At 40.7% G+C, this 12,761-nt stretch overlaps 1 protein-coding gene across 2 annotated transcripts; it reads right to left on the bottom strand.

The window, feature by feature from the left end:
- Positions 1 to 252: 252 nt before the first annotated feature.
- Positions 253 to 1,349, bottom strand: Tmsb10 (thymosin beta 10). 2 transcript variants are annotated; one of them, XM_046457554.2, is made up of 3 exons: positions 1,213 to 1,349; positions 807 to 921; positions 253 to 533 (listed from the first exon to the last, which is right to left on the bottom strand). In XM_046457554.2, the coding sequence occupies exons 2-3, from the start codon at positions 904 to 906 to the stop codon at positions 499 to 501; spliced, it is 135 nt and encodes a 44-aa protein (XP_046313510.1). In that variant the 5' UTR covers positions 907 to 921; positions 1,213 to 1,349; the 3' UTR covers positions 253 to 498. The 2 variants fall into 2 exon arrangements, with proteins under 2 accessions (XP_046313510.1, XP_046313511.1); XM_046457555.2 differs by having other exon boundaries at positions 807 to 909; positions 1,213 to 1,334.
- Positions 1,350 to 12,761: the final 11,412 nt, after the last annotated feature.

Genomic DNA, 12,761 nt, shown 5'->3' with positions numbered 1-12,761 from the left:
AGCATTTTCCAGAGCGGGAGACAAAGTGGGGTTAAATTTTACGTGGGTGGTGAGCAAAAGCCAAGCAGCTAAGAACCCATGAAATCTTGTGGAGAAGAAGGTAAAGCCAAAATTGAAAAATGGTCCCTCCTAGCCAGCCCATTCTAGGACCCCCTCCTTTACTCTGCCGCATAACTCCACTCCAGTGAATTGGACTTTGCTGCAGCGGCACTGCCCACGCATACTCAACCAAGATAGATTCAGACCACGCTAGCCATGCCACGAGGTGTTTTATTTTAATTAATCATACAAATAATTTTCTATAATATCCCAGGGCAAACCGGAGAATTTGGCAGTCCGATTGGGTGTCCCCTCAGGTACCAACAGGCCGGTGGCATCGGCGCGGAGTGCCTGGGTTCACAGTGCAGCTTGTGGCTCGTGTCCATCTTGCAGGTGGCTCTTCCTCCACATCACGACGGGGGTCTCAGAGATGATGGGGGTGGGGAATCCTCTAGGCTCTTAGGAAATTTCACTCCGCTTTTCCTGCTCAATGGCTGCGGAGAGCGGTAAGCGGGCACTGGGGGTTGAAGCACCTTACAATCCCCACAAGCGATGCACTCCAAAACCTGATGTGAATGAGGCACCCACCAGGTCTGGGAGTTAAGAGGCTTGGGGCGGGGGAGACAGAGCACTTTGTGTAACCTTAAAGGTAGCAGGGGCCGCCCAAACCAGGGGCATTGGCCGGGTGGGGGTACGGTTGGCACGGGAAGGGCGGGTAGGGGGACTGCGCATGGAGGCCACGGACCCGGAGGCTGGGGCGCACTTACTCTCTTTGGTCGGCAGGGTGTTCTTCTCCTGCGTCTCGGTTTTCTTCAGCTTGGCCTTATCGAAGCTGGCGATTTCCCCCATGTCCGGCTTGTCTGCCATTTTCTTAAAACAATACTAGTGGGCAAACCACTGAAGTTGGCCAAAGGCTGGGGCCAGCGCCCCCTCCCCGCACTCTCCGCCACGCCTCTCGACTAGGCACTCCCTCCCGGGCGTTCCCGGCAGCGCGGAAGCCGAGGTTCTGGGTGCGTCCAGAACCCCCCTCCGAAGAAGACCCAGGGCGTGGCCGACGGGCTCTGGAGTCCCGCCAGGGAACGGCGCCTGTTGCGACCGCGGCCGCGGCGCTCCAACGGGTAGCACCAGCCCTGACCCCACCCGGCCCGATTCCCGCCCCAGAGCAGCGCTCACCGTGAATTCTTGCTCCAAACCGATCTCCAGTTGCTCCCACTCGCGTTGCTGCAGCAAGAGACAAAAGAGTGGCGCCCGCCCCTCGGCTTATATACCCGGAGTCCCGCCCCGCCTCTCTCCCGCCGCAGCGGGGGAGGTGCCGGCACCGGAGGGGCGGGGCAGTGCAGGCGGCTCACTCCCCACCGCGCCCTCCCGGGCCGCGGGCTGGACTGGGCGCCGCCCTTCCCGCGCCCCGAACCCTAGCTCGTTGTGTTTCGAGGTGGGGGAGGAGGCACTGAGCCTGTGGGTTTTCTTTTGGGGCTGCGTACCCCTTCCTCTGAGAATTGGCTGCTCAACCCGCAGGAAGGGCGTGGGGGGAGGTGGGGGAAGGGATGTGGGGGAGAGAGAGAGAGTGTGTGTGTGTGTGTGTGTGTTTATGTGTAGTGAGTAGTTGTGGAGGTGCGGGCGTGCCCGGTCGCTGCAGCAACCCTTGCTCGCAGGCGACTACCCACCCGTGTTGCCCCACGTCTCTTGCATTTGCCCCTCCAGAATCCCCTTCCCTTTCCCCTTTTCTTATGTCGGTGCTCCTTAAACGCTGTTACAAGCATTGTCTGAAGGGAGGAGGGGGGAGCCGGGAGTCCCTAGATGGCGCACGCTGTTCCTTCTCCCGCCGGCCTCCTAGGAACACTATATTGGAGGGTGTGGCTTTCCTCCTTGAATTAACCTTGAAGATGATGTGGAAAACCTCATTTCTACAAGCGTTCTTGTCTTTATTAGCCCGTGGCAGGAGTGGAATAATGTAATTATTCAAATCTTCCCTAGAAACGTTGAATTTTCACCCTGTGCAACACCTTTAATACTAAGTTCCATTATTTAGCTGCACAGGGTTGTGAAGCTGGTAACTACCACCATCATCACCATTGTCATCTTCCTCCTCCTCCTCCTCCTTTTTTTGTCTTGAACTTTCTTTTTTTCCATTGTCAAGGAGTATTGTCAAGCTCTATTAAAGTGGGATTTGGTGGAAACATTCTAACTTCTGTTCAGTCCTTGCCTTATTTTATCTACTTTTTCTCATATTCCCTCGGTGTGTTTGGAACAGTGGGAAGAAAGCTTAGATTTATTGATTTGTTATATCAAACTCCTGTGTGATATTAGGCAAGTATTTTCCTGCACCTTAGTTTTTTCACCCATAAAATAATGAAGCATAAATGATATAAATAACAGGGACCAAGTGGGTGCTTAATATGCAGTTCCATTAGAAGGTCACTTTATTATTGTACTGGTCAACACATGTACAAATACTGTGTAAAAAGCACCCCAAAACCCAGTGACTTAAAATAATCATTTATTCTCATTCATATCTGCAGGTCAACTTATGCTTGGCTCCTAGCCAAAGGTGTCTCATTCTCTGGTCTTGGGGTTAGCTGGAGCTTGTTCTTCTCAGGATGATGGCAAGCCAGCCAGAGGGCTATAGAACAGGAGAATATAGAAGTGTTAAAGTGTAAAAACATGTCATATCTGCTAACTTTCCACTGGCTAAGCCTGTCGTTAATGGCATGGAGTATATTCCAGTCATGGTAGGAGAGGAAGGGGAGTGAACATTTCCTGAATGAAAATCAAACTTCACAGTCTGGTTTGGCAAACAAATATAAAAGCAGACTTCAAGGTGGCTTAAGGAAATAAAAGTTTATTTTCTACCTGTGCAGCAATATTCTATGTTAATTTTCTGATCAGGGAGCTTCCTTCTTGGTGGCTCAGGCTTCCAGTCCCCTTCTCTCTTGTTACCATGCGCTCCTAAGTCCTGGAAGTCCATTCCATCCAGCCAGTGTATGAGGAAAGAGGAAAGGATAAAGGACTGTTAGCAAGAGATATCACTTTCTAGTTCTTATCTTCTTGAAAAGTATTTCAGTCAAGAGGTTTATATAGAAAAACAAAAATATTAAGTAAAATGGAAGTACATGGAACAGGCCACCTCCAAGAGGTAAATGTCCTGGGGTTTTCCATGTGGCTGGTGTTTATATTGGTCTGGAAACCTCCCTTCTCATATATTATGTATTTGGGGTGGTTACCATGGTTTCTCACCAAGGCTTAGTGCCTTGGTGCTCTGAGCAGGCCTTAAAGTTGGAAACTCCCTTAGGGTGGTTATATCTTTTTCTTTTTAGTTTTTAGAAGGTAGTATCTGGTGGTGAAGGAGGCTGGTTTATGGGCAGGGTGGAATGATCTTTTGTCACTCAAGATAAAATTAGCCCTACTTTATCTCCCTCCATTCCCCTGCTCATACCTAGCTACTTATACTAATAGGACTACTCTAGATTTTTAAGGACCAGGCTTAGAAGTAGTCCCTATTACTCTCTGTCCTTTTTTATTTATTTATTTATTTATTTATTTTTGGTCAGAAGTTGGTCTCATGGTCTCATAAAACTGTAAGGGAGGATGGGAAATGTAGACTAGCCATACTCTGGAGAAAAAGAAAGCAGTGTTAGACCTGAAGCAGTCTCTGCTGCCTACCATTAAAGAATTTGCTAAACTTGAACATAAAAATATCCAGAGATTACTACTCTTTGGAAGGTTTCACTGGTACTTGATTACTCTTCACATGTAGTGAATTCCTAGGTCCTTACTGAGTATGGAAAAATTCAATCATCCCAATTTGGATCCATGGTGAACTTCAATTCCAGTTTTCCTTTATTTAGGAAACAAAGGAATCTAATCTCCTAAATATAGCTATGGAGACAAACATTTGGAGAAAGAGCAAGCATGCAGAATCCCCCCCCCCCCAAAAAAAAGGAGTTCTTAGTGAACTTGCTGACAACCTGTATTCTGTTCAGTGCAGCTCTGTGACCCATCTCTATAAAGTAGCTAGCCTTTTTGGCATTCATTGCTCAAGAACAATGACAGATCTGTTAGTTTCATCTAATCCTATGGGAAGTGACTTTAAAATATCTAGATTCTTTGACACTTCTCCTATCATTTCTTAAGTATAGCTTGGCCATGGTGACTTTCTTCTAAGGAAGAAAATGTGGCAGAAATGATGCTTTATGAAATTAAAAGGATATGAACAGGAAAATAAGAGCTCATATTATCTGTTTGTCATGATATGAACCTATAGAAGACCAAAAACTCTAGAAAACTTCTAGAGCTCATAAGTAATTCAGCAAAATAGCAGGATACAAAATCCACACCCATAAATCAATTGCATTCCTATACTTCAATGATTAATCTTTTGAAAAAATCTATTAGGAAAACTATCCCATTCACAATAGCCTTAAAAAGAAAAACCTCAAAAATCAATCTAATAAAAGAGTCAAAGAACCTCCAAAATGAAAAACTGTGGAACACTAAAGAAAGAAATGGAAGAAGACCTTAGAAGTAGAAAGCCTCCTGTGTTCTTGGATAGGCAGAATTAGTATTGTCAGAATGGCCATACTACCAAAGCACAATATAGATTCAATGCAATTCCCATCAAAATTCCAATGTTGTTCTTCACAAAAATAGAAAAAGCAGTCATGAAATTCATTTGGAAAAAATAAGAGACCAGATTAGTTGAAGCAAAGAAAAGTGAAGCAGGAGGCATCACAATCCTAGACCTTAAATTGTAACAGAGAGCTATAGTAACAAAAACAGCTTGGTACTGGCATCAAAACAGGCAAGAAAACCAAAGGGAACCAAGTAAGAATACACAGAGACAAACCCACATCAATACAGTTACCTCATACAAGACAAAGGTGCTAAAAACATACATTAGAGAAAAAATAGCCTATTTAACAAATGGTGTTGTGAAAACTGGAAGTGCATATGTAAAAGAATGAATTTTAAACACAGTCTTTCACCCTGCATAAAACAACTCAAAGTGGATCAAAGACTGAGAAATTAGACCAGAAATCCTTCATATGCTAGAAGAAAATATAGGCCCAATGTGCCATCATGTCAGCTCAGGAACTGACTTCATTAACAAGATTCCTAAAGTGCAAGAAGTAAAATCAGAAATGAATAAATGGGATTGCATCAAATTAAAAAGCTTCTTCACAGTAAAGGAAACAATCAAGAGCATGAGGAGAGAGCCTATAGAATGGGAGAAAAATCGTTGCCACCTGCTCCTTAGATAGGATACTAATATCTAGGATATACAAATAATTTTTAAAAATGGGCAAAGGAAACCAACAGACACTTCTCAAAAGTTGAAATACAAATGGTCAACAAATATATGAAAATAATGTTCAACATCTCTAGCATTTAGAGAAATGCAAATTAAAACTACACAGAGATTTCATCTCACTCCAGTCAGAATGGCAATTATTAAGAATACAAATAACAATAAATGTTGGTAAGAATGTGGAGAGAAGGATACACTCATATATTGTGGTTGGATTGCAAATTGATGCAGCCACTCTGGAAAGCAATATGGGATTCATCAAAAAACTAGGAATGGAACTACCATATGACCCAGCTATCCCACTCCTCAGTATCTGTCCAAAGGATTTAAAATAGTATTCTGCATTGATGCAGCCACATCAATGTTTATAGCAGCACAATTCACAGTAGCCAAGCTATGGAGCCAACCCAGGCATCCTGGATAAGAAAATGTGGTATTTATACACAATGGAGCTATAAAGAATAACTTTATAGCATTTGCAAGTGAATGGATGGAACTGCAGAGTATCATGCTAAGTGAAATAAGCTGGACCCAAAAAGCCCAAGGTTGAATTTTTTTTCTCTGATATGAGGAAGCTAATCCAAAATAAGGTGGGGGTGGGGGCGGGAGGGTTGTTAAAAAAAAGTCTAAAATAAAATCAGTGGAGTAAACAAAGGTGATTGAAGGGAATGGAGGAGAGATGGGATAGGAAAAGACAGTGGAATTAATCTGACCTAACTTTCCCATGTACAAGTATGAATATACCACAGTGAATTTCACCATCATGTATATCTACAAAACAAAACTTAAAAAAAAAATAAGTAAATAGCAGAAAGATCATAGAGTAGAGAGAAGGGAACAGGGAGTAGGAGGAAGGGAAGGGAAAGTACTGGGGACTGAATTAGAACAAATTATATTCCATGCTTTTATGTTTATGTCAAAATGAATTCTATTGTTGTGTATAACTAAAAAGAACCAATAAGGTTTTTTACAAAAAAAAAAAAAAAATGAGGCTGTGTGACATGAGACCATGTCATCAAAGACCACATGGTTCTGCATGACTACCTCTCAGTTTGCCTCCAGGCTCTGAGGAAACCAAGCATCTACAAGGAAAAAAGTCACATGTCAGGATTCCATTGAGCAAAGAGAGACAAGCTGTCCCTGACCAAATTGTAGACTCATGAGCACGATTAATGCTGTCGTAATTGTTTTAAATTACTAAGTTTCAGCATGTTTTGTTACATAGCTACAGATAACTGGAACACCCATGAGTCAGAAAAATTATAACCTGGTGGTGTCAGGGTCGCAGGTCCCATCTGAAGATTTTTTTCCAAATAGTTTCCATAACATTCATATATACCAAAATGAATGTTTACTAAATGTGTACAAAGTATCTGGCAGTGTTCTGGATGTGGAAGGTATAATAATAAGTCTCTCCAAATGCAAATCTGGTGTCACAGATGAATGATTGTGTCATCAACAGTGTTCATCACTTGAACTTACTTAAGGCTTGGGATCCCATTCCAATGTGACAACATTTTAGCCTGCTGCTTGGAACAAACTGTATGCTGTTCACGGATGATATAGAGAAAACTGAATCACTTACCTCCAATTATATTTCCATTTTCTTTGTTGAAAAGGGTGCTCTGGGAAATGTAGAACTAATGAGAGCCTGGTATATGCAGGGGATCTCAGAGGAGCCTTTGGAGATTGGCATGGGGCTTCATTCCTCAGACTTGTTCCATTTGACATTGTTATCAGATTGGACTAGAGATGTAGGTAAAATGCTGATTACATTACAAAAGACAAAATGTGGAAGTCCCAAAGCTGGATCCAGTGGAGAAATGGAAAAAATGTGATTAGATGAATCCAATGAGGATAGATATGGAGTCTTCTTGGAGTAAATATTAGTGCTACCAGTACAAGGAGATATGATGCACATGGTTAACTCTCAAATAGCCATGAGATTTATGGCTATTTATGGATGCATGGATAGGAAGAAAGAGTCCAGACCAGATATCCTTTGGGTATAAGGAACTCATTTACTCCTGCATTTGTCCTTTGTCCTTTTAATGCATATCTTGGTAGATATATTTTTTTTAAATTTTTATTGTTGGTTGTTCAAAACATTACATAGTTCTTGATGTATCATATTTCACACTTTGAATCAAGTGGGTTATGAACTCCCATTTTTACCCCATATACAGATTGCAGAATCACATCAGTAGATATATTTATCTTATGCACCTTCTTCTTCATTTAGAAACATGCTTAAGTATCCCTTTACTTAGACAACCCTCCTTCATCACCCTTAGAGAGCAATACCATTGTCATTCTCTATCCTTTTACTGTGTTTAATTTTTCTTCATAGATTCTACCTCTAACCAATATATAACCAAAAATGTTATATTTTCTTTTCTTTGTTTCTATATCCTGCAATAAGAAATGAAAGACCTCATCCATCTTGTTTACCACTATAGCCCTGGCACCAAATACAATGCCTGGCATACACTAAGTGGTCAATCAGCATTCTTTGAATAAATGCATAAATATCCTAATCAAACTACAATGATCTACTCTGGAGGAGATGATGAGTTCTCTGTCACTGGAGGCATTCAATGAGAAAGGATAGCCAAGTATTTTGACTGCTTACAGAGATGATTCATATGTGGAACTGGTATAGGCTCATAAATAGCAGAACATCGTCTTCCTAGATGACATTCCTGGTCTTTCTATTGTTTCTATTCCATTTGTGAAACAGATTGCTTTTGAGTGTCAGTTTTGCAGCCTGAAAATAGTTGTGATTTTCACATAAAGGAGGTTTGGGAAACAAGGAAATCAGACTGTGACCTCTATATTTTCCGCAACATCAAAATACTGGGTTTTTGTTGTTTGTTTTGTTTGTTTTGGTAGGTCATGTAGTTAAAGGCTTGTCCAAGATAAAATGATGATGAAAGTAAAGTAGTCCCTTGAGGTGCAGCCTCAGTAGTTATTGTTCTGTTCTGCAGATGTGTGTATTAACTTAGCAGTTTCTTAGTAGCCCAAGTGGCTAATGGCCACAGTGTGAATGAGAATATTACTATTTCGGTTTTCACATCTGCCACTAGAATAGCAATAATGATGCAACTAATCCTATGGAGCAGTTTTGAGGCTCCAGATTGTGTGTTGAGGACTGTGCATGTATTTTCTCACTCAATTCTCACCAAAATAGTGTGATATGGCAGTTTTTAACTTCTCCTTTACAGTGTAGGAAACTGAAACTTGGTAAAGTCATACAATATTGGCAAAACTGGAGGGATTTTGTTTATTTTTGTTTTTGTTTTAACTACTGCACCACTTTCCCACTTGCCTAGTTCTTTTTTTTTTTTTTTTTTTTTTTGGTACTGGGAATTGAACTCAGGGCACTCAACCACTGAGCCACATCCCTTGCCCTATCTTGTATTTTATTTAGAAACAGGGTCTCACTGAGTTGCTTAGTGCCTCGCTAAATTGCTGAGGGTGGCTTTAAACTCGCCATCCTCCTGCCTCAGTCTCCTGAGCCACTGGGATTACAGGCATGCACCACCCTGTCTGCCATCACTTGCCTAGTTCTTGCAGGGGAGTTTGCAAACTGGCAGCCTGTATCTAATTAATATATGTGTTTTGTTTGGCCCCATTAAATTTAATAACAAAAAAATTAGCTAATACTCAAACATTGAAAAATTCACAAACTGATCCAGAAGCAATGTAGCTGTAGTTTCTCAGGGGCATCATCGTGATTAGCAGCTTTCCCTCTTAACTTTATTGGCTTCACCACTATTTCCTAATGTCTTCTCAGCATGGAAAGCAGTGCCAACTGCCACTTATCATATTTGGGCCTGTGTTCTGCTTACAATACAGAAATAATTCTGTGGGAGCCAACCTTCGAGATGGCTTCTAGTGAGTCCTATCTACCTATGTAGTCACCCACTGTATTTCATCAAGGTGGCACTGTGCAACTAGTGATATATGGCAAAAGAATATGTCATTCCTGGGACTAATTTCCATTTTGGTGGTGGCAGCACGTTCTCTCTTTTCACCTGTCTTAATGTCTCTCTCTGATATCTCATTTTTGGGGAAGCCAGTTGCCATGCTGTGAGCCCCCTATGGAGGGAGGGGCCTAGGTGGCAATGAACTCAAGTCTCTGGCCAACAGCCAGTGAAGAGCTGAGGCTTGCCAACAAGCTCTACATGAGTAAGCTAGGAAGTGGGTCCTCTAGGTCTAATCCAGTCTTCACATATTTGTCTGCAAATCCATTGCAATGTCATGAAAGACCCCCAGCCAGAAACTATTTAGCTAAACTGTTCCCAGAAACTGTGTTGTTTTATGTTTCTACATTTTGGGGTTATTTGTTACTCATTGATAGATAAACTAATTCACTTTCAAAAGTAGGAAGAAAATACATAGAGTCAGAAATTAGAACAGTGGTTCTCAGCAGCTGAGGAAAGGGAGAATGGATAATGGGGAATTCTTTTTATTTCTGGTGCTGGGAATGGAATCCAGGGCCTTTCCATGCATTTTACCACTGAGCTACACTCTCAGCCCACGGGGAGTTCTTATTTAATGGTATAGAATATCAGCATGAGATGATGAAAAAGTTCTAGAAAGGAAAAACTGAGGGTTGCCCAATAATGTGAATATACTTACTACCAATGAACTGTACACTTAAAAATGGTTAAAATAGTAAATTTTATCTTATGTATATTTAATCATAATAAAGAAAAACAGTGGGAAAATGGAAGAAAGATAGATCAAGAGTATTATATGTCTCAAGAAAAATGAGAAAGAACATATTTATTTGTGGAAATTAAGTATATTTATATCATTATAATACCAAAGTATTACCAGCAATAGTAAGAACTTTGGTATATAGGTAATGCGAGTAAGTGAGTGACAACATTCCTGACGAACCAGGCTTATTTTAACTTCTTTACATGTCTACCTGGCTCCTATTGGTCTTTGAGTCAGCTGAGCTTGCTGTAGAGCAGTAGTTTACAAACTGTTTTTGACCCAGAGACCACCCTTACACCTAAGAAGTACATTCTGTACTTTTCACATTTTGACTAGTACTCACATGAGCACAAAGTTTCTCTAGAACAATACCCACTCCCTTTTTTTTGCCTGTTATCTTTTTAAATATTTATTTGTTTAGTTGTAGTTGGACACAGTACCTTTATTTTATGTGTTTATTTTTATGTGGTGCTGAGGATCAAACCCAGGGCCTCGCACATGCTAGGTGAGCGTTCTACCACTGAGCCATAATCCCAGCCCTATAATACCCACTCTTACTGTTTGTGAGACACTCTGGCCTTTTATGTGCTTTTTAATTTTAATTTTTTTTAATTTTGAAATAACTATAGATTCACAGGAAGTTGTAAAGGTAGTACTCTTATATTTCCCCGTACACTTCTCCAAGCTCTTTCCAGTGGGAACAACTGCAATGCAATATTTAAACCAGGAATTGACATTGTTGCAATCTATAGGCTATTTTTTTTTTCAGATTTCACCAGTGTTTACATTTACTCATTTGTACATGTGTGAAGATCTATGCAACTTCATCACATGTATAGAGTTATATAACCACCACCACATCCAGTTACAGACCTATTTCATCACCTCTATGGGAATCCCTTCTACTGCTCTTTTTAGTCACATCTCCGTCCCCCAAAAGTAATCCCTGGCAACCAATCTGTTCTTCATCTTCCTTTCAAGAACATTATACAAATGGAAACAGTATATATATACTTTTGAGACTGGCTCAATGTAATGCTCTTGAGATCCATCTAAGTTGTTGAATGTGTCAGTAATTCATTTGTTTTTATCTCTGAGTGGTGTTCATGATGTGAATGTACCACTTGTTGAAGAGCATATTGGTTGTTTCCAGTTTGGGGCTGTAAGAAATAAAACCATGATGAACCACTGTATACATTTATGCATGTGTGTGGACAGGATTTCATTTCTTAGGATAAATGCTCAGGGGGATGATCACTAAGTCATATGGTAAATGTATGTTTTATAACAGATTGCCAAACAATTTTGCAGAGTTATTGTGTTTGTACCATTTTACATTCCCACCAGTAATATATAAGAAATCTATCCTCATTAGTATTTGGTATCATCTCTGTTTTAATTTTAGTTGTTCTAATAGGTGGAATATAATGTTTTATCACTTTTTTTTATACTGGGGATTGAATTCAGGGCTGCTTTACTACTGAGCTACATCTCCAGCCCTTTGTATGTTTTATTTTGAGACAGGATCTTGCTGAGTTTGGCCTCAAACTTGTGATCCTTCTGCTTCATCCTCTCAAATTGCTAGGATTATAGGCATGTGTCACCATGGCATTAATTTGACTCATCATTGTTTTAATTTGAATTTTCCTAGTGGCTACCAGTATTGAACTATTCCTTTCCATCTTAATATTTCATTAAAATGTAGATTATGACCTGCCAATTTGATTTTATTATCAACTAATTGGTTGTGACTAGTTCGAACACTGCTGTAGTGAGATCATCATTTCAAGCAATTCTTTAGTATTGACCATTTAGAAATTATCTCTTTAACTCTAAATTCTTCTTTTACTTGCACAAGACAGACACTTCTGAAATTTTATGTCACTCAGATGTGCCGCAGTCCGGCTGCAGCAAAAAACGGGGGGGGGGGGTGACGAACAACTTGTGTAGATTGATACAGCAGGAGTGGAAGCCGTTTATTGTAGGACAGGAGTGGTATATATACATTCCACACAGCTTATCTTAATTAACATAAACTCGATACAGCAGTCAACCAATAAGGAATCTCCACACTTAATGGCTTGCTGGTGTTACTTCACAAACCACTCCCTCTGGCAAAATGCCAGGCGCCATCCAGACTTGTTTACAGACCTTAACACAGATGTTCTCTGGGGTTTGAACATATAGCTAAAAATGATTCCAGCTCCTGTTTGAAGTTTTTATACATGTATACATACATGCATACATATAGTGTCCTGTCCCCTGCCCCTCTGCTGATCTCTGAATTTTCAGGAATATTTAGTTACTATGGTTATTTCTGATCTCTTTGGTTTTTGTGTCTCCTCATTGATGCACTTCTCATCATAGTATAAAAGGCCCTTGGCCTTTGTTTCCTTCTTCAAAGCAACTACATAAGGCTGATGTGTGCAGCACAAATCTACCAGATGTTTATAGATTAAAAGGGAAGGCAAACATTATCAATGACATATCCTTGATCTTAAAAGTACTTCTTGTACTGTGGGGGACCCAGATAACCCAAAAGTTGCAGTATTTAATTATCTCCTTTTCTCCCCTTTCTGATTCCCTTCTTCCTCTCTTAATTCTTACTTTTGAGAAATAATTCCCTTCTCAAGGAGAACAATGCACTTGTTTTTTGCTACCTTGGTTTGTGCTGGAGGAGGTTACGGGC

Source organism: Marmota monax, unplaced genomic scaffold, assembly GCF_021218885.2.
Source record: "Marmota monax isolate L192 unplaced genomic scaffold, Marmota_monax_Labrador192_F-V1.1 WCK01_AAM20220418_F8-fsc00390, whole genome shotgun sequence".
Lineage (NCBI taxonomy): Eukaryota > Metazoa > Chordata > Mammalia > Rodentia > Sciuridae > Marmota > Marmota monax.
Note: the sequence above shows the minus strand (reverse complement) of the source record. Positions and strands in the feature narration are given on the sequence as shown.

Coding starts and splice junctions, on each gene's coding strand:
- Tmsb10 (XM_046457554.2), bottom strand. CDS start 906: ATGGCAGACAAGCCGGACATGGGGGAAATCGCCAGCTTCGATAAGGCC. Junction 534..806: donor CACCCTGCCGACCAAAGAGA/GTAAGTGCGCCC, acceptor CGCTCTCCGCAG/CCATTGAGCAGGAAAAGCGG.